Source organism: Diprion similis, chromosome 13 (genome assembly GCF_021155765.1).
Source record: "Diprion similis isolate iyDipSimi1 chromosome 13, iyDipSimi1.1, whole genome shotgun sequence".
Taxonomy (NCBI): domain Eukaryota; kingdom Metazoa; phylum Arthropoda; class Insecta; order Hymenoptera; family Diprionidae; genus Diprion; species Diprion similis.
Window position 1 is genome coordinate 3,806,037 of NC_060117.1, and position 18,324 is coordinate 3,824,360.

General features: G+C 35.7%; 1 protein-coding gene and 1 long non-coding RNA gene across 2 annotated transcripts; one reads left to right on the plus strand and one right to left on the minus strand.

The window, feature by feature from the left end:
- Positions 1-1,282: 1,282 nt before the first annotated feature.
- On the minus strand, positions 1,283-18,277 carry LOC124413994. Its single transcript, XR_006929914.1, has 3 exons — positions 18,169-18,277; positions 17,856-17,859; positions 1,283-1,318 (listed from the first exon to the last, which is right to left on the minus strand). It is a non-coding gene; the product is annotated as an uncharacterized LOC124413994 (long non-coding RNA).
- On the plus strand, positions 13,271-14,943 carry LOC124413993 (cytochrome P450 9e2-like). Its single transcript, XM_046894839.1, has one exon. The coding sequence runs from the start codon at positions 13,296-13,298 to the stop codon at positions 14,832-14,834; it is 1,539 nt and encodes a 512-aa protein (XP_046750795.1). The 5' UTR covers positions 13,271-13,295; the 3' UTR covers positions 14,835-14,943.
- Positions 18,278-18,324: the final 47 nt, after the last annotated feature.

Sequence of the window (18,324 nt, forward strand, 5' to 3'; positions counted from 1 at the left end):
AGAAAATTTTTCTCACTTGTCAATGAAATGGGAATTTAATTTTTAGAAAATCTTTTCATTTGTTTTTGGAAAACTTCTCGTACGATTTTTGGCTTCGCTTCGTTTCACTTGAGATTTAATATTCTTTTGAGATAAAAAAAAAATTGAATCGGATGAAAGATGAATTCATTAAAGTTCAGAAAAATGCATGGATGCTTTGGATCTTTCTTGAATCTTAAAATGACACGAAGTGACTAGAGATGAAACTGAAGTTGGTCGAAGAGTCTAAATAAAAGTTTGAAGTGAAGAATCTGAAAGACTAGAATCGTAACTTTGAATGAAATCTTAAAAGTGTCACGTGACTAAATTGAGATTGAACCCAACTTTGATCGGATCAGAAAACTTTAAACGACTAACGCGAGTTGATTTACAAAAACTTGATGGGTGCAAAAAAATGAGTAGGTATAATAAATTTGACGAGACTTCAAACGACTTGAATTAAACTGAAACAAAGACTCGGCGCAATTTCATCAAATTGCAATTCAAGATGAATTCTAATGACGAAAAATAAAATTCATTCCAAGTTTATATTTGCCGTTTCTTCTTTATTTTTTTTTACTCAAAGCTTATCAAATCTTCTAAAATACTTTTTCCTCAAAATTATTTAAGAGAAAAATCGTCGCACGAATCGACTCGACTTAAGATAAATCGGGTAAAAAATTTTCATCAAATTTCGACTGTTTGTCTGTGAATGACAAGCGACTAAATGAGGAGAGGAGCTCGAAACGAGGCTTAAGTCGGGATTATCGGTACACATTTTCGGTTCTTTTGACAAATTCGATTCGAGATTGGCTCGCGATCAGGGAAAATGGGTCGCGCAGTGGACCCGGGACAAGAACTAAGAAGATGTTCACCCGGTGGGGGCGACTGCCTTTAAGGAAATGTAAATCGCGTTAGCTGTTACCGAGGTAGAGAGAAAGCGAGAGAGAGAGAGAGAGAGAGAGAGAGAGAGAGAGAGAGAGAGAGAGAGAGAGAGAGAGAGAGAGAGAGAGGCTGGATGATCCGGTGCGGAAAGGAGAAGAGCAGAGTCGAGGCAAGCAGTTTCCTTCGTTAGTTGCCCGACGGTGAAGCCGCCTCTTCCTCTTGCTCTTCCTCGTCCTCATCATCATTCTCCTCATTCTCATCCTCATCCTCTAGTGGTCCAGAGTCTGGAATCTGCCGGCTGATTCAGTTGCAAATAAGATCGATTATATCGGACGCGCCTCGCCTGACAATTTCAGGAATTAAAATGTCCCGTTTCCTTTCTCTCTCTCTCTCTCTCTCTCTCTCTATCTTCCTTCTTTGTTTACAGGATTACCTGACCCTCGATCCCCTGTAATATTAATCTATTCATTTATTTTGCTGTATTTGAAGCTAATTTAGTTATTTATTTTTCACCCTTGTGTCGATTTTGTTTCTACTTTTATATCAGTCGTTTTATTGATGTCCTTTTTTAACGTTTTAATTTATATTTTTATTATATATCCATTTATTCCTCTACTTTTATTTTTTTACTTTTCTTTTACTTTATTTATTTAAGCATCCATTTTTGGTTATTGATATTTTAACTCATTTTCACATTTTATATATATATATATATATATATATATATATATATATATTTCAATTTATTTTTACACATTCTGCATTCTAATGTTTAGTTACTTGTATGTATTTACCTGTTTAACTAGAGTTTTGTTTTTTCTTTTCTTCTTCTGTCATAGTTCAGTGCTAAGTTAAATTTTCTTGCTTCCTTACTATTTAACTTATATTATAAGTTATTAACCGTTGAAAAAGAAAAAAAAAGAAAATTTTTACTCAACGTTTGAGAAAATATTTATAAACACAGATTTACGCAGTGAAATGATTTTTTTGAGATTCAAAAATGATTGCTTGTTATCATTGATATTTTATTGCTATTGTAATTTTCATTTTTCGAAAAAGTTGAAAAAGACCTCTTTTTTTGACGTTTATTTCCAAAAAAAATGTAGTCCGAATCAAAATTTCATAAAACGTATGATTCATTCCAAGGCCGTTGACATGCTGCATCTAAAACCGTTCGATTTTTTGGTTTCAGTTTAACCATCTCCGAGAATTCCACAAACCTTCCTTTTTATTCAAACTGATTTCCAACTACAATTTTCGTGTATAAAAAGTGATTAAAATCAATAGAAATTTTTTTTTTTTTATAATGTAATTCAAGAGTGTATTTATTGAGCCTAACAAAGCCTATATAAATACTTACAGTTAAAACTTATTGAAAAAATTCTTGAACAATTCCTTTTTATTGCTCGTCAGTCAATCAACACACACAATTCAACAGTTTTCTTGTTATTTATTTTTATTTTCAATGGGAACAGGAACCATTTTCCTTCAGAATTACAAAAATTTGAGATCCGAGTTCTTAGATATTTCGAAGCATGTCATCATGCGTAGAAATCGAGTACAGTATCACCCTAAAATATAAAATTCTTATCACTTCCGGTATTTCGAGGCACGCTCTTATTCCCGCCATCGTACGTAACTACATATACAATACAGAAATCTACGTCGGTCGACATAAAATATCCCATTTCCAGCTATAGCAAAAGCTGACTTGTATCTTTTTCCCTGAATATAATAAAATTTCACCCTCCCCCACCCCCACCCCCCTAACCTTTTTCTCTTCGTTCAGCCTTTTCTCTCCCCCTTGTTTCACTCACCCTCCTCGGGCACTTGCAGAGGAAATATGGTCACCGTAATAACGATTCCTAAGCTTTCGCAAGGCACTCCAAGGTGCACCACACACACACACATACACACATGGATATACATATATATATATATATATATATATATATATATATATATATATATATATATATAACAGCACCGTTATAACATTTGCGGAATTTAAAGAGTGCAGACTTGTACGTATGCAGAATAGTCGAATGTGGATATAAAAAGTAGATAAAGTAGATAAAAACGTATAATTTTTTGATTTTGAGTCCATTTTTTTTGTACTGAGAATTTTTCTGCAAAAGAAAAAGATTGGCGTATTTTTTTTTTTTTTTCTCCCCTTATGCTTCACAATTTCTGAGCATTTTAATTTCTGTACGATTATCTGTTTTTTTTTTTTTTTTTTTTACTTCTCGTTTGCAAATTGCAGAAATATATCTGCGTTATTGTTGAGATTAAAAAATTTTTTTAAACCCTGTCAAGATGCAGTTGTGATTATCTTCAATATTTGTAACTGATTTTTTGAAATGTAATATGCCTTGAATTTTTCTGTCGATTAATGTGCTCAGATTTTTAATACACCTAAAACCGTCTCTCGAAAAAATTTGTTCACACATACGAATCACGAAAGTCAACTAATCGTAGAAAAATTCTCGACGTCACTTGATTGAATTTGAGTCAAATTTTGTAGAAGATGTCTTTTTTTTTTATTATGTACTCATTTATTTACCGAAAATAGAATTTTACATCGAAAAAAGTATTCCGAAAATCGGAATCCTAGCTGATAATTTTTTTGAACAAGAAATTGAGGATGTTTAAAAAAATTTCGGAACTTATTAGTACAAGGTACCGTAATTCCAAAATTATATTTGACGATGAGTCAATTTCTCCGAGAATCGAGCAGAATCGAATCAATCAACGTTATTGGTTGATAAAATTTCCAATTCCAACTCGAAAGAAATTATAAAATTATACAACTCAAATGTCAAATGTCATAAAAAAAACAATATTATGCTTAATTAAAAAATTCACCAACGTTTTTTTTTTTTTTTTATTTTAATTTACCTTTCTTTTCACATCGTAAAATAATTTCTCTGCAATATTCATCGACCTTTGGCAAATGGAAGTTTTCCACATATAACGAAAGTTCTTAAGATATGGTGAAAAAAAAAATCTTTCACCGAAGAACCACGACAGGAAAATATAAAAAAGAAGCGTAATAGTAGAAAATAAAAAAAAAGAGGAAGTACAAAAAATGGGGCTGAAGATACCCGTTTCCCAATGAATATGTATATTCAGTTACCACCCTTGCTCACACACACATATCTATATATGTATATAAATATATATTTGTATTGTATATATATGTATACTATACATATATTCTGTTTATTCGCATGTCATACATACTGATCTCTGAAGCTGGAAGGACGCGGTAGTCCCACTATTCTGCAGGGGTGTCTCAACCCCTCAGAACCCCCTTTCTCTACATCCCTCTGTCGGTGTCTTCGCCCATTTGCATCGCTCTGAATTCGAACTCGAACTCTACAGAGAGAGAGAGAGAGAGAAGTGAGGATGTAGGAGGGAAGCAGAGACCCACCGACCCGCTTCAAACTTTAACTTGATTCCCGGTAAGTGCTCCAAAACCCGAAATACATGCGCGCATACCGCGGATCGAAAGCCGCACACAGATTCGTGGTGAAATCAAAGTTGAAAACATTCCGCGTCTCAGCGGCCTTCGGGTAAGATTCAATTTTTCATCTTACTCTCAGACGATAAGTACTTTCGAACTCTTTATTAGTTTTCCTATTTTAACAAAATTTTCGATGTTTCGTGTACATCGTTTTGAAATTTTTTTTGCTCTTTTTTTTTTCTTCTTTTTCTTCCTATTCTATTTTACTTGTGCAAATCGTAACGCTCGTGAAATTTTTTCATCGCGATAAAAATGTACGATTATAAATTTTCATGCATCTTTTCTCATTATCGTAAATTGAGAAGAATATATCTGAGATTAAAAAAAAAACTCGACTCGTTTGTCAGTCTCGTTTTGAATTAACTCGGGGAACATTTTTAAGGGGATGAAATTTGAGGTGAAAATAAAAATGTTCCAAGTTTCAGGCTGCGAAGACGAGTCAGGTTACGAAACATGAACAGAAACTATAGAATAATAATTGGGGGATGTTTGTCATCTTGCAGGTTCTGCCTGTGTATGGTCTTGTGACAACGTATAAGTGCTAAGAAATGAAGATATAATGCCGAAGAAAGGGAATTAGCCACGTGAAGCGTGTCTTACACGTGTGGATGAAACTCTTGCGCGGATGACCTAACTCGATTATATCTCTCACCTTTATCAAGCTACATCATCGTTACCTTACTCATAACCCAACCCGACCTACACCCGGAGGCATCTATCATAACGGAAGTGGGAAAAATAATGGGGTAGAAGAAAATAAATGGAAGAGTGCAAAGAATGATGGAATGGTTGAAGTTGTCGCAGCGAGTAATCGCATTTTTTTTTTTTTACTCTCTTTTAAACGTCCTTCGGAAGTAACCATTATCATGGAGATACGATTTTACCAAGGGATCGAAATATATGTATGTGCTACGTGCGAAGGGTTTTTCAGTCCTTTCTGACTTCAAGACTTCGTTTTTTTTTAGAGTTTTATGCCAGAAATCTGACTATTATTTACCTAGGAATTATTTCAACAACTTTTACAGATTCAGTATAGACCTGAAATATTTTATTCAATTCATTTATCTCACCGAGAACAACTGAATGTGATGATGATCGACAAAGTTAGTCAGAATAGGGATATCTTCCATTCTCGAATATTCTAGAGGAAGGTTTGTGTCTTCGCTAAGTGTCGGTAATATGTCGGTAAAGGAATCTATACCCAGAACTCACCCACTCTGCGAGTGGGGATATCCCTCATTTTCGAACATTCTAGAGAAAGGTTTGTGTCTTGGCTAAGTGTCGGTGATACGTCGGTAAAGAAATCTATACTCAGAACTCTCCTTGTGTATCTACTTTAATATTTGTAGAATTTTTTTTTGAAATTTCAGACAAACTAATTTATCGGCAGATTTCTTTTCGATTCATGAAGGTTCTAAGTTTTTCTTCAACATTTAGAAGGTTCTGACTTTTATCCAACACATAAATTTAGTAAAATTAGCACTATTTCATTTCCTTTCAAAATTTTTATAATTCTTATTTATTGTCAAAAAAAAAATGAGTACCTCGATCACTGACTTGTAACCAAAGCCCACATAGTTCGGGGATGATTAGCGTGTGTTACCGACGAAAGGGGTTGGGGGTTGAAGTCAGAGAACCGTTTGCGATTAGAGAGATTGCCGAAACGTCTCGCGCATCGACGGTTGGTTAATTTCCAATTATCCGGGAGGTGCGAAACCGTTTTGCCCGCGGGGCGTGAAAGCCGTTGAGCGTCGAGTGGCGATCGTCCTGCACCAGGACGACATCGGTTGGCTGCAAGGCGGGTGACGTCATAATCGTCCGACAGCCTTGGCTGCCGATCACGTAATCCAGGATCCCATCATTTATGCTAGACGGACTTTCGCGGTGGAAACTGCCTCGCTGATTGCCTCGAATGATTATCAACCCCCCCCCCCCCCCCGTCATTTACACCTCCTCCCCAGGATGAGCAGCACGTACCTGCACGCCGTTCCAGCTATCGAAATTTAATCACCGCATATCCACAGCCACACTTTGTCTCTGCCAAAGGCACCGCGATTAATTTTCTCCCTAATATGACACCGTGATTAGCAGCCTTGCAACATTAGCTGAATTTTCACCGCGCGCGTGGTGAAAGCTTCTTCAATTATATTAGGGGGGGTGGGGCAAAGTGGGCCCCTTAAGCAAATAATGCCTAAAATTAGAATAAAATTTTTTTTTTTATATAATAGCTATTTGTGTGGCATGCCCGTAAACCGCCTGTTTTTTTGGCAAGGATGAAGATTTCAGGACGAGCTGAAGGCGAGCCGGAAGCGAGTACTGAAATTATTCGAGCCAAAAAACGGTTTACGGGCATGCCACATACAATATTTTTTACGGTATGGGCATTGAAAAGCAAAAAGGAAAGTGAGGTTATGTCGCGATCTGTTCGACGAAGCTACTTTATTCGGCAGTTTAGGATGCGCACTTTGAACTGCGCGTCAAAACTCCGGAATAAAGACTTTATTCCTCAACTTTGTTCGCTGCCGTATAAAGCGTCACTTTACGGAACGAAAACTGCCACAAAAAGTGGACTTTTCAATGCCTATGCCGTAAAAATAATTATATTTGATTCTTATCCAGCTTTCTCGGGAAAAAGTAATCGTAGATTCAAGTTGAGAAATTAATTTGACTTTGACGTGTTGAGAGTAAAGCTCAACTTAAAACTTTTTGCGTTATGAGCTGTGCAATTACTCGAGTAAATGATTTCCGAATCATTCGTATTTGAGAAAAAATTTAGCTGGTTGATTTTATACTTTGTTATTTAAAAAATTTCAAGGCAACCACTTTGCCCTCAAATTTTTTGAGGTGTCACAAATCTTAAGGTGCCCAGTTTGCTTCACTTTCGATATATTTCGCAGCTCAATATAACTTGACGATTAGAATTCATTTGTAAATTTGTAAATTATGGTAATAGAGTAAGAAATATTTTGTAAATTTCATCTATCTCACGTGATATTTGTGAACCTAAATTTTTATTAAAGAAAAAGATCGCGTAGAAACGTTTTGGGTAATCAAGTTTTGAGCAAAAATTACTGCGGAAATGATATTTTTACACAAGCTAATATCATTGTTGTGGCAGCTTTACAGTTTCTCAAATTTCGCGAACGGTTTTCAAGTTTTTTACCAAGTTTTCACGCTCACTGAGTTTTTTAGAATTCGCACGTTTATAGGCCTGAGCATGAGGTAAAATTTTGGAAATATTAGAAATAACGGAAGAGTCACGATTCTGTATTTTGGTATGGTTTCCAGGTTCGGGGTATAAATTTCCGCCGTCAGTTGAACAAATTTGACTATTTTTCGGAACACCGACAGTAGCGTAAAATTTTCCCCGTGAAATAATGTCTCCTTACCACTTCAGAATTATAAAGTGAGCGATATTTCGTTTTCAGAGAATCCTTTTTCCCTAACATAACCTTCTTCTTATTATTCACTCCTTTTCGCCTCGTTTTATTCCTAAGGATTCTTTCAAAACGTGCGGGTACCTTAGTTATAAAATCGAATATATGCGCTTATGAATTATTCGCGGTACGAGGTCCGCCTGTGTCTCAGGGATTTGTTGCTTGATAAATTGCTGGGTTGAAAAAGAAGGGAGGAAAATTTTCCACTTTCAATTCCAGCCGACCTTAGGCTAGATTTTTATCCAAAATCAAGTTACATGCACATTTTTTCTCTCCAGCCAATAAAAAGTAAAATTTTCAAGAGGCTATAACCGAAAACAGAAATTTAAAACAAAAAATTCAAACAAAAGTTTTGTTATAATTGTCAAGCATTTAATAATATTTTTTAATCAATTATTCACAAATCATTATCAATATTGAAATCAAAGAAAGTGTCAGAGAAATCATATTAAGAAGTTCGTGTAATTTTGAATACGTTGCAAAGTGGGATACTCTTAAAATTTTCAAAAAAAAAAAAAAAGTTTGTTTTCCAAAATGCTTTTTAAATAATCAAAAATGACTTCTATAAACATTGTTGAGCATTATTTTGAGGTATCAAAAAATTTTTTCTCAACCTTTGCATCCAATTATTATGTGAAATGTTATTTTTTTTTACTCACACTGTTTATAAGGAAATTTAATCTTATCAAATTCATTTTATTTTCCGATTTTAAAACGATTTTTGTTTCAACTTTTTTAGGGGGTATCCCATTGTTCCCGCATTAAAAAAAAAAAAAAAAAAAAAAAAAATTCCCTCACGTCTGAAAATCATTTTTATTATATTTGGTTACAATTAAAAAAAGAAAAAAAGATTTAGCGTATTCGAGTCCTCGAAAACTGTGTATTTTCTTAAGTACCTCGTTTTACCCCCCCCTCCCCCTAAATGCGCTTCTTCTTTCTGCCAATTCGATTTCGTTCAAATTTATAATATAAATTTTTCTTCGCAGCAGTTCTCACATCGAAGTCTGCGTCATAAGGCATGAGCTGATTGCTATTTAATTCTTGGATAAGTGATCCTTTGAAGTCTCTGGAAGGAAGTAAAATGTACAGCAGCAGCAGTATGCAGTATGCAGTATGCAGCAGCATAACATAGCAGCAGAATCAGCAAAAGCAGCGGCAGCGAAGTGTTAAGCAAAAAGGTAATTGCCTTCTCGTACGATAATTAAATTCACCTATTTAATCGAATCTAGCAGACGAAAATTGATCCACCCGATTTATCCAAGCGTCTTTGATCTATCGAGTTACTGGCAAGCAATTACAATCAAGGCGAAATTAAAAGTAGAATTTTTCTTTCACATCGATTCCGTGTGCTTGTTGTTAGATTTTTTTCATCAGTTTAATAGCAAAATCGATTTTATAAACTAATCGCAGGAAAATTTTAGTTTTCGATTTTCATTTTTTTTTTTGTTATCAAGTAAAAATAGAAAAAGATGAAAGAAAAAGAAATCAGAAATACACAATTCAAGGATCTTCCGTACGAAAACCATCAAACTTTCTTTATTCATTCTTCTGAATCCCTGAAAATATTTCCCGAATATTTTCGTGACTCTATCGACTTTCGTTCAAAGTTTTGGATCCTTTTATTATTATTCCACCAATAATTAATTCTTGAACAGAAAAAAAAAAAAAATGCGGAAAAATATCGACGAAATGAATTACAGTTGGCTAATTTCCGAATGAAAAATAAAAATATCGTCACGTACAGGACGATTCGGAACGGTTAAACAGGACAAAGGAAAACAAAAAAAAAAAAAAAAAAAAAAAAAAAAAAACAAAACAAACAAACAAAAAAAAATTGTCGCTAATAATTTTATGGACGGTATGCAGCTGCCAGCAACCGCTGCGTGTCAAAGTTGATACGGTTTACCGGAAAGCTATTATCCAGAGTGCAATATCTGTCGCATATATATATATACATATATGTATAAAAGCCCCGCCGTTGCGCAAGCTTCGCAAATTTTTCCGCACGCTTTTCGCTTTGTTCGTGGAAAACTGACCCCGCTGCGGAAACATCGCTCCGAATATTTGTAATCCTTTGTGTTGTTAGTTGCGTTGTTTGTATATGTTGTATCTTTTTTTTTTTTATTGTTTTTTCTTCCTTGTTATTTTATTTATTTTTTTCTAATTTTTTGTGTACACTTTGTTCGCCGTTTTGCCGTCTCCTTTTTTTTCAATTCGTTCGTTTATTTTCCTCGCATTTTCATCCCCCCCCCCCCCCCCCCCCCGTTTTACTGCGGTAGATTTTCTTCGTATTTCACGCGTTTCGAATGCTACTGTATCAAAAAGAAGTGAAAAAAAAAAAACAAACGAAACTCAACTCTCTCTAGGATCAAAGTTAAATAATGCGATTTTACGGAAGAGAATTTTTTTTTCTTCAATTTCTCTTTCTTTTATTACTCTTCTCTATTGGCAAAAGATTAAACCAAATCGTTTATTTTTCGTAACTGTTTTTTTTTTCTTTATTTTTTCTTTCTTCGGTTCATCTGCTTCATACGCGCAGCTTCTACAAAGCGTATCATTCTTTTTTTTTTTTTTTTTTTCAGTCGAAACTTGACTAATTTTAATGTATTATTTGCCTAATCTTTTTTTTTTTTTTTTTCTTCCTCACATACGTTTGTAATTTGCGGGTAATAATTTTTCATCCCAGTTTTTCCGTTCGGTTGCGATTTCAAAGTTTTCGAAAATTCGAATCCTCCTCCGATACTTCAATTACCCAAATTATCAATTTTGATCAGCGGCGGGGTTAAAAAAAAGAAAGAATAAAAGAAAACAGAAAAAGAACAAACAAATTCATCCTCGAATTCGATATTCCGGAATCAGAATTATTCAGAAGTTAAAACTGACGGATCCATATATCCGTATCACGTAATTTTTCCATCAAATTTTGTCTTCTTTATGCCCCATTCTTTATCCTCATATTCTTATACCTTTGAAGGCGACGTAAAAACTTAATCAAGATTTGTGACCATAACTAAAATATGATTTTTATTATTATATCCTCTTATTTTCACTTTTTCTTCTCTCCTCTGTTCCTCATCCACATCTAGCGACGAAACGGCAGTAACTTTTTATTTATTACCGACGCCCAGCGTCCTGTTAATATATACCTATATATATATATATATATATATATATATATATATATAAATATAAATATACTCCTACATATATATGTATAATATATATATATATATACATCGCATTGGGGTGCCTATATTAATTTCACCCAAACGATATTACAATAAACCGTTAAAACGCTCACACACATATCCATAAAACACATACACACGCACGCGAAATAATAATAATAATAATATACGCATACGATATCGTGAGTATTATTCAGGCCCCTTTCGCCTCTGATTTACTTTGTCCCAAAACTGTCGTTAAATCTCGATTAAACTTTATCGAACCTCCTATGTATGAAGCCATAAGGCACCCATAGACTGGCTGCTGGTTCTGCGCGTTAAGACTATAGCTGAAACGATATTGCTCATAAGGTGCTTTAATTGAAGGTCCAAATGTAACAATTAAATTGACCAAATTTTAGGTACAATGTGATCGATCTCAGGGGGAGAGGAAAATACGGGCTGATAAGAAAAGTTTTTCATCTCGGTGGGCTGAGTTCGAATTTGAAATATTTTTAAACCTGCATGCATGCGAGATTGTATTCTGAACTACTAACTGCAGTCAGCTAGATAAATAATTAAAGGAGTAAGAAAAGCCTTTTGTTGCCACTTTGTGTGATAAAGAGAATGAAATAGAATGGCTGGAATTGAGTTTGAGTTTGGAAAAACGAAACAAGGAAAATGGAGAAACGATTACCTTGTACTTTTTATATATACAACTCGGCGAGAAGAGATAATTGTTTTAAATCTTGAGACGCGCGAGAGATTTTATTAAGAACGTAGCGAATGATTGGTTATCAGATTTTAACGAGCTAATTAATTTCACGATAATTATCTAACGTTCTTATTTCGCGGGATACAATTTTCTCAACTCAGTTCGACAGTTTTTATTGTTACTTTTTTTTTTTTCTTCTTTTTTTCGTTGTTTTCTTTCGAATTATTTTATCTCCAATTTAAAATTTACGCTATAAGTTAATTAATTTCATCTCCCGTGTCTTCTCATCCGTCTACAGTTTTTACACACTTTTTTTTTTTTTTTTTTTTTGTTACAATTTCTGTCTGACGTCTACTTAAGAATCTGTTCCTTGCAGGTAAATCAAACGATTCGGATTTTAACCAGTGGACTAATTTTTTTTTCTCCGGATTTGATCGGATTTGAAATTTTTTTCCGCCATATTAGATCCGCCATCTTGAATTTTGAAATCCGTTTTCAGATTCCTAATCAGAAACCTCAAAAACTTATAAGCTATATAAAATATATGTATATGTGTAGAGGGGTACCAATCAAATTCGAGTATTGAAAGGCTACTAGTACACTATCGGAAATAGTAAAAAACTGCAAAGAAATATGTTTTCAAAGTTATCTAAATATACGAGAAATGGAAATAAAACACGTGGTGAGATTACATACCACGACCTTTTTGCCTGATATGCAACGGGTTATCAATTAGCAATAGACAACCTCGTGCTATAGATTGAAGCTATCATCAAGTTGTTAAGTAAAAAATTGGGTTCGGAGTTGTATAATGTATATTAGGGTGTCGCAAAAAAACCGACTATTTTTTTTTTGAGTCTCGTGTGACAAAATGTCAGTTTTTGATGTTTTAAGAGCCCACTCCAAAGGACAGTTCAAAAAAAAAATTTTAAAACGTCAGAAATCGTCAAAAATCGATTTTGTTTTTTAAATTTTTTTTCTCGTTACGGTATAATTTTATAAACAAAAAAAAAAAAATAAGTTTCCGAAAGTTTCAGTTAAAAATTTGAATTTTGAAAGGTCGCTCATAATTTTTTTTCAATTTTTTGGTGCATTTCTTTAGATCTTTTCGAGCGACCTTTTAATATTCATATTAAAATTTGATAAATTTTTCTTCTTTAATTCAGTAAGAAAGAATCGATAACAATACACCACGACATGAATTAAAAATCAAACAAAATACTGAAAATTTAATTTTTTAAATTTAATTCTTTGACGATTTTTGACATTTTTTAAAATTTGGAGTGACTTCTTAAATTTTTTTTTTTTAGCTGTCCTTTGGAGTGGGCTCTTAAAACGTCAAAAACTAACATTGTGTCACACGAGACTCAAAAAAAAAAAATTGTTGATTTTTTGCGCCACCCTAATATATATGCTATAGCGAAGTGTATATAAGTATACCAATTGTGATACGCGAGTCTGGTCCGGATGTACAGTTACATACGTATAAGTGCACCGATTTAAGTGGGGACTGGAAACCAGTTCGTCAGTGAGCTGGAGGCCCAGCCATGGATCAGATGTACTGCATAATCGGTCTAACTTTGGTGGCGTTCTCGCTTCTATACCGGTATTTGACGAGCACTTACGTTTATTGGAAAGACAAGTCGATACCATGTTTGAAAGGAGCCTTACCTGGTCTTGGACACGTCGCGCCGATGATTTTTTTGCGGAAGCAGATGTCGGATTTGTACCGAGACTTCTACAACGAGATGCCGGATTGCAGTTTATTCGGTTTCTACAACTTTCGAAGCCCATCTTTGATTCTGCGTGATCCGGAATTGGTGAAGTGTGTGATGTCGAAGAACTTCAAGGACTTCTCTGACAATCACTTTGAGATTGACAAAAGCATGGATCCCATACTCGCTGCTAATCCCTTTTTCACAAACGGAGAGCGTTGGAAAGCCTCGAGACAGCAATTGACTTCGGCCTTCACCTCAGGGAAGCTTAAATATTTATTGGAGTCTATCAGGGTCGCTTGTGGCGAGCTTGACAGTTACGTGAATAAAAAATGCAGGGAAAAGACTCGCCCCGATACAGCGGAGCTGGAATTGAAGGATTTATTCTCGAAATACACTGCTGAGGTCGTCGCAAGCTCAGCTTTTGGCGTCGATGGTGACAGCTTTAAAAGTGACAGTAAAGACGGACCTTTTAGAGCCGTTGGACGACTGGTCTTCGAGCCGAATTTCGCGAAGGGTCTGATCCAGACCATCGTACTATTCCTACCAGCGCTTTCGAGGGTCTTGAAGACACGTTTCATGCCCAAAGAAGTTGATCAGTTCTTTAGAAAAATCGTCAAAGACGTCATCAGACACAGGGAAGAGCGAGGCATCGAACGTCCGGACTTTCTGCAGCTCATGATCGAGGCCAAGAAGAACGCCAAGGTTGACGCAAGCTTGGAGCAGGTCTTCGACGACGACATCATTACCGTTAACGCAGCTTCCTTCTTCTTAGACGGTTACGAAACGGCCAGCATAATGTTGAGCTTTCTGGTATTCCAGCTCGCCACACACCCCGAAGTCCAAGATCGTCTTCGCCAGGAAGTCGTGAACGTCGTATCAAAGAGTGGTGGCCTCACTTATGAAGCTGTCCAAGAAATGGTGTACATGGATCGAGTCATCAGCGAGTCCACACGCTTTTATCCGGTTACTGGAGCTCTTCTGAAACGGTGCACAAGTGACACCGAGCTCGTAGGTCCGGATGGAATCACTTGTAATGTCAGTAAAGGTACTTTCATCGTGATACCAGTTGCCGCTTTGCACATGGACCCCGAGTACTGGACCAAACCTGAGGAATTTAATCCTGAACGTTTTACCGAAGAGAACAAACAGCGGAGACACAAATTTGTCCATCTTCCATTTGGAGAAGGGCCAAGGATTTGTCCTGGTCAACGGGTCGCCATGCTTATCATGAAGGCTGCTGTCGCGACGATCATTCAGAAGTACAGATTCGAGCTTTCGTCACGAACCAAAATCCCAATTCAATTGGACCCCAACTACTTTTTGAGTACCGCTGTTGGCGGACTTTGGGTGAAGTTCACACCGTTGTAAAAGGAACTGCTTCTTCATGGACTGTTAATGTAGAGATTTTGGTACTTTTGGTCTCGAAAGTCGAATCAGTAGCGATTTAGGGCCCAAGAAATTATGCTTTTTCTCAGTTTTAGTTGACTTTTCCTCGACCTGGTCTTCATGGTCAGGAGGTACGTTAACTCAATTAAAGTATATCGTGTCATTCCATCTTCTTGGTCTCTGTATTAGAAGCAAAATTTGAATAGTATAACCAATGAAATACAAGTATTACGTTACATGAACAACTCTGTCATGACGCAATCTTTTCCACTGTCTGATAATTGATTTTATTGAAAACGGACACCGTCAGACGAGAAGTTACAGAGCTCGGTCGTGTTTTTAACCTTGGTTATGTATCACCGAGCGAGTTACTATCAATCAACGTATAACGTCACTTATCGTCAAGACTTTATCTCATTGCGAAGCACGTTGTTCAATGCCATCAATTAAAATTGTTTTCATTGCTTAATAATGTGCGATATTAGAGTATATTTCTTCATCCAAAAATAGCGTCAGTGTTTTTTTTTTTCTCCTTATGAAATTAACGTAACAGCCTTCGTAATTGTTTAAATATGACGGATTTGGTGATGAAATCAAGTTTTGGAGTAAAAAAAAAAAAAAGAAATAAATAAATAACATTTGGATGAGTATTCAAACAGATTTTTTTCACTCACGTATAATGAGTTTAAAAAACCATTGACATCTTGGTTGATTTTCATGATTTTTTATTTTTTGAGAGTGGGAATATGTCGCGTAAGGAATGATGAAACCGGTCCAGACATTTTTCAAATGAAAAATAGAAGTTTTGAGAATTTTTCGTGAATTTCTAGACAGTTAAAACATTATTTTAACCGACGAAACAAATTGTTAAAGAAGGTAAGAAAAAAAATCCGCTCGTCATGGGGCTGGTCTTGAAATGTTTGGAAAAAAAAAATATAGTTTTTAAGAATTTTTTGAAAGTCTGAAAAAGGTCCTTTTCAAAACCATTTTTAATATTCATAAGTAACGCCGGTCGACAGGAATTTTTTTTTTTTTTAGTTTCTATAAAGATAAACAAGTTTCGGTTCTATACGTTGAAAAATAACCAAAACCTTTGTTTATTACTTATAAAGTTTGTTTGTCAGGGACAGCATAATAAAATTATGATGGGAGATTACGTTTGGGGTTTGATACAAGAAAGTCAATGCTAAAATAGAAGAAGTAAAATAAATATTGCTTTTTAAACATTGTTTATCAATTATTTTACATTTTTGTAGTTTGTTATTAATTATTATTTTTGAATGAAAGTGATTCAAATGCAAGACTGAAGTCTGTTTCATTGTTATTTACAATAAATATTTGTGAAAATAGATAATTTTTCTTAAAATCCAAAATATCGTTCTGGTATTCACAAAAACAAACTTTATCTTCCAAAACCATATCATTTAATTTATAATTCACGTACAAGAAATCAAAATTTCTCATCTATAACGCCAAACTCAAAATTCCTGTCGACCAGTTGAATAAAAAATCTGAAAAAATTCAGGATACTGTTTCAGAGCTGAAAAAATTGCAGATAAAATTTTGAGCAAAATCAAAAATGGTAAGGGTCAGACGTCGCTTCGGTTCCCATGGATTCCCCATGTATACTCAGCCTGAACTTACACTCACACGTATCCACATGCATGCACATACTCATCCATATATTGCCATTCCGTCAAGGGATCGCAGGGACGTGCGTCGTACGAGGCGTAAGTGTCTTATACGTATTTCGAAACGCTGGTCGATCGGTGCAGAGAACCTTCGACCTACACGGTTTTCGGTATAAGGTATATACCTATAGGTATGCGGTAAACGTGGACGGAATTCCTGAGCGGAAAAGTGAAAAACTTACCTCTTTAAGCTGCCTCTAAGCCGGGCTCCCCCGTCAGATATCCAAACGTGACAACTTATCCCTTCCCCATCCCTTAAACCATTCCCTTTTCCCCTCCGAAATACCCCCACGTGTATTGCGTTGTTGCCAATTTTTTTTTTTTTTTTTTTTTTTTTTTTTTTCTTGCGTCGCGAATATGGAAAAAATAGAAGAAAGAAAGAGAAAGAGGGAGAAAAAAAAATGGACAGGAAAATTTTTGAAACGATACTCGTGTCAGTTAACCACGAGTATAACAGTCAGTTTTGAATAATTTCGAATCTCTTTTTCGCATATTTTTTCTCTTTAGTTACTTTTTTTTCCTTCTAATTTGTCGATATCCAAATTTTTTTTTTTTTTTTTTTAATTGAGAATTTCGATAAATCTTGGTGCCTGTGGGTGATTTAGATTGCTGATTACGAATCTGGACTCAGAATTTAAAAATTCGAAATGGCGGATCCAATATGGCGGGTGAAAATGCAAAAGATGGCTTGATTTCGATAAATTTTGGTATCTATGAATTATTTAGGTTACTGATTACGAATCTGAACTCACAATTTGAAAATTCGAAATGGCGCATCCAATATAGCGATCGAAAGTGCAAAAAACGTTTTAATTTCCATCTAAATCGATTAAGGCTTTTAACTTTTGTCCGCCATATTGGCGCCACCACTTTGAATTTACAAATTTTGACTTCGACCTCTGACTCAGGGAGTCCAACAACCCTCGCAATTAAATTCAGAGCAAATTAAATGCAAAAATAAAGGTTAACAAACTATTGCGTCAATACCAACGAAGGAGTTAACAGTTTAAAATATACAATATTTGAAATTCTTTTCTTTTTATATTCTTCTCCTGTTGTTTCAAGGATCGAAGAGATTTTCTTACCCTCGTAAATTTTCGCAGACATTTCTGTGAACACTATGCGATTTATTCAGATTCTCAGGATATCTGTCCGATAGGGGTGTGAAAAAGGGACGGTGCGAGGGAGGATGAGGGGGGGATGGGGGTCAATTTTTCATATCAGGGCAAAAATACCTTCACCTTGTCCTCCCCCCCCCCCCCCCCCGCACCCCCCAATATTACCTTCTCTTTCACCCTCTCTTACACATAACCACCCTCTGCACTCGCTTCGCGGCCGTGGAAAACTTTTCTGTATTCAATTTGCGTCCAAGCTCTGGATCTATCCTCGCTTTCCTACCTCTTAGCCTTCCTTCCGTTTCACTCGGTTCTCGTTTTCACCCTACACCAACCTCTACCTGCCGTCTCGTAGCTCGTACACAGCTTTCTGTAGGCTCACCCGCTGCCGGTGCAGAACCACCCCTTGATGGTAATAAGATGTAAAACGTATGCGGCACGTATTAACACAGCTCGCCTCGTGTACCGTAAATATACACACCCCCACTCCCCACCCTCTCTCACCCCCACCGGACCCGAATATAGCCCAAGATAATTCTGGGAAATCCCTCAGTTCAGCATGACGAAATGGGTTGAGTGTCTGCTGCTCGAGTGATGGATTGTGTGTTTGAATCTATTCCATATATGTACGCGCGGTTTGTGTCTCGGTGTGTGGATTTTCACCCA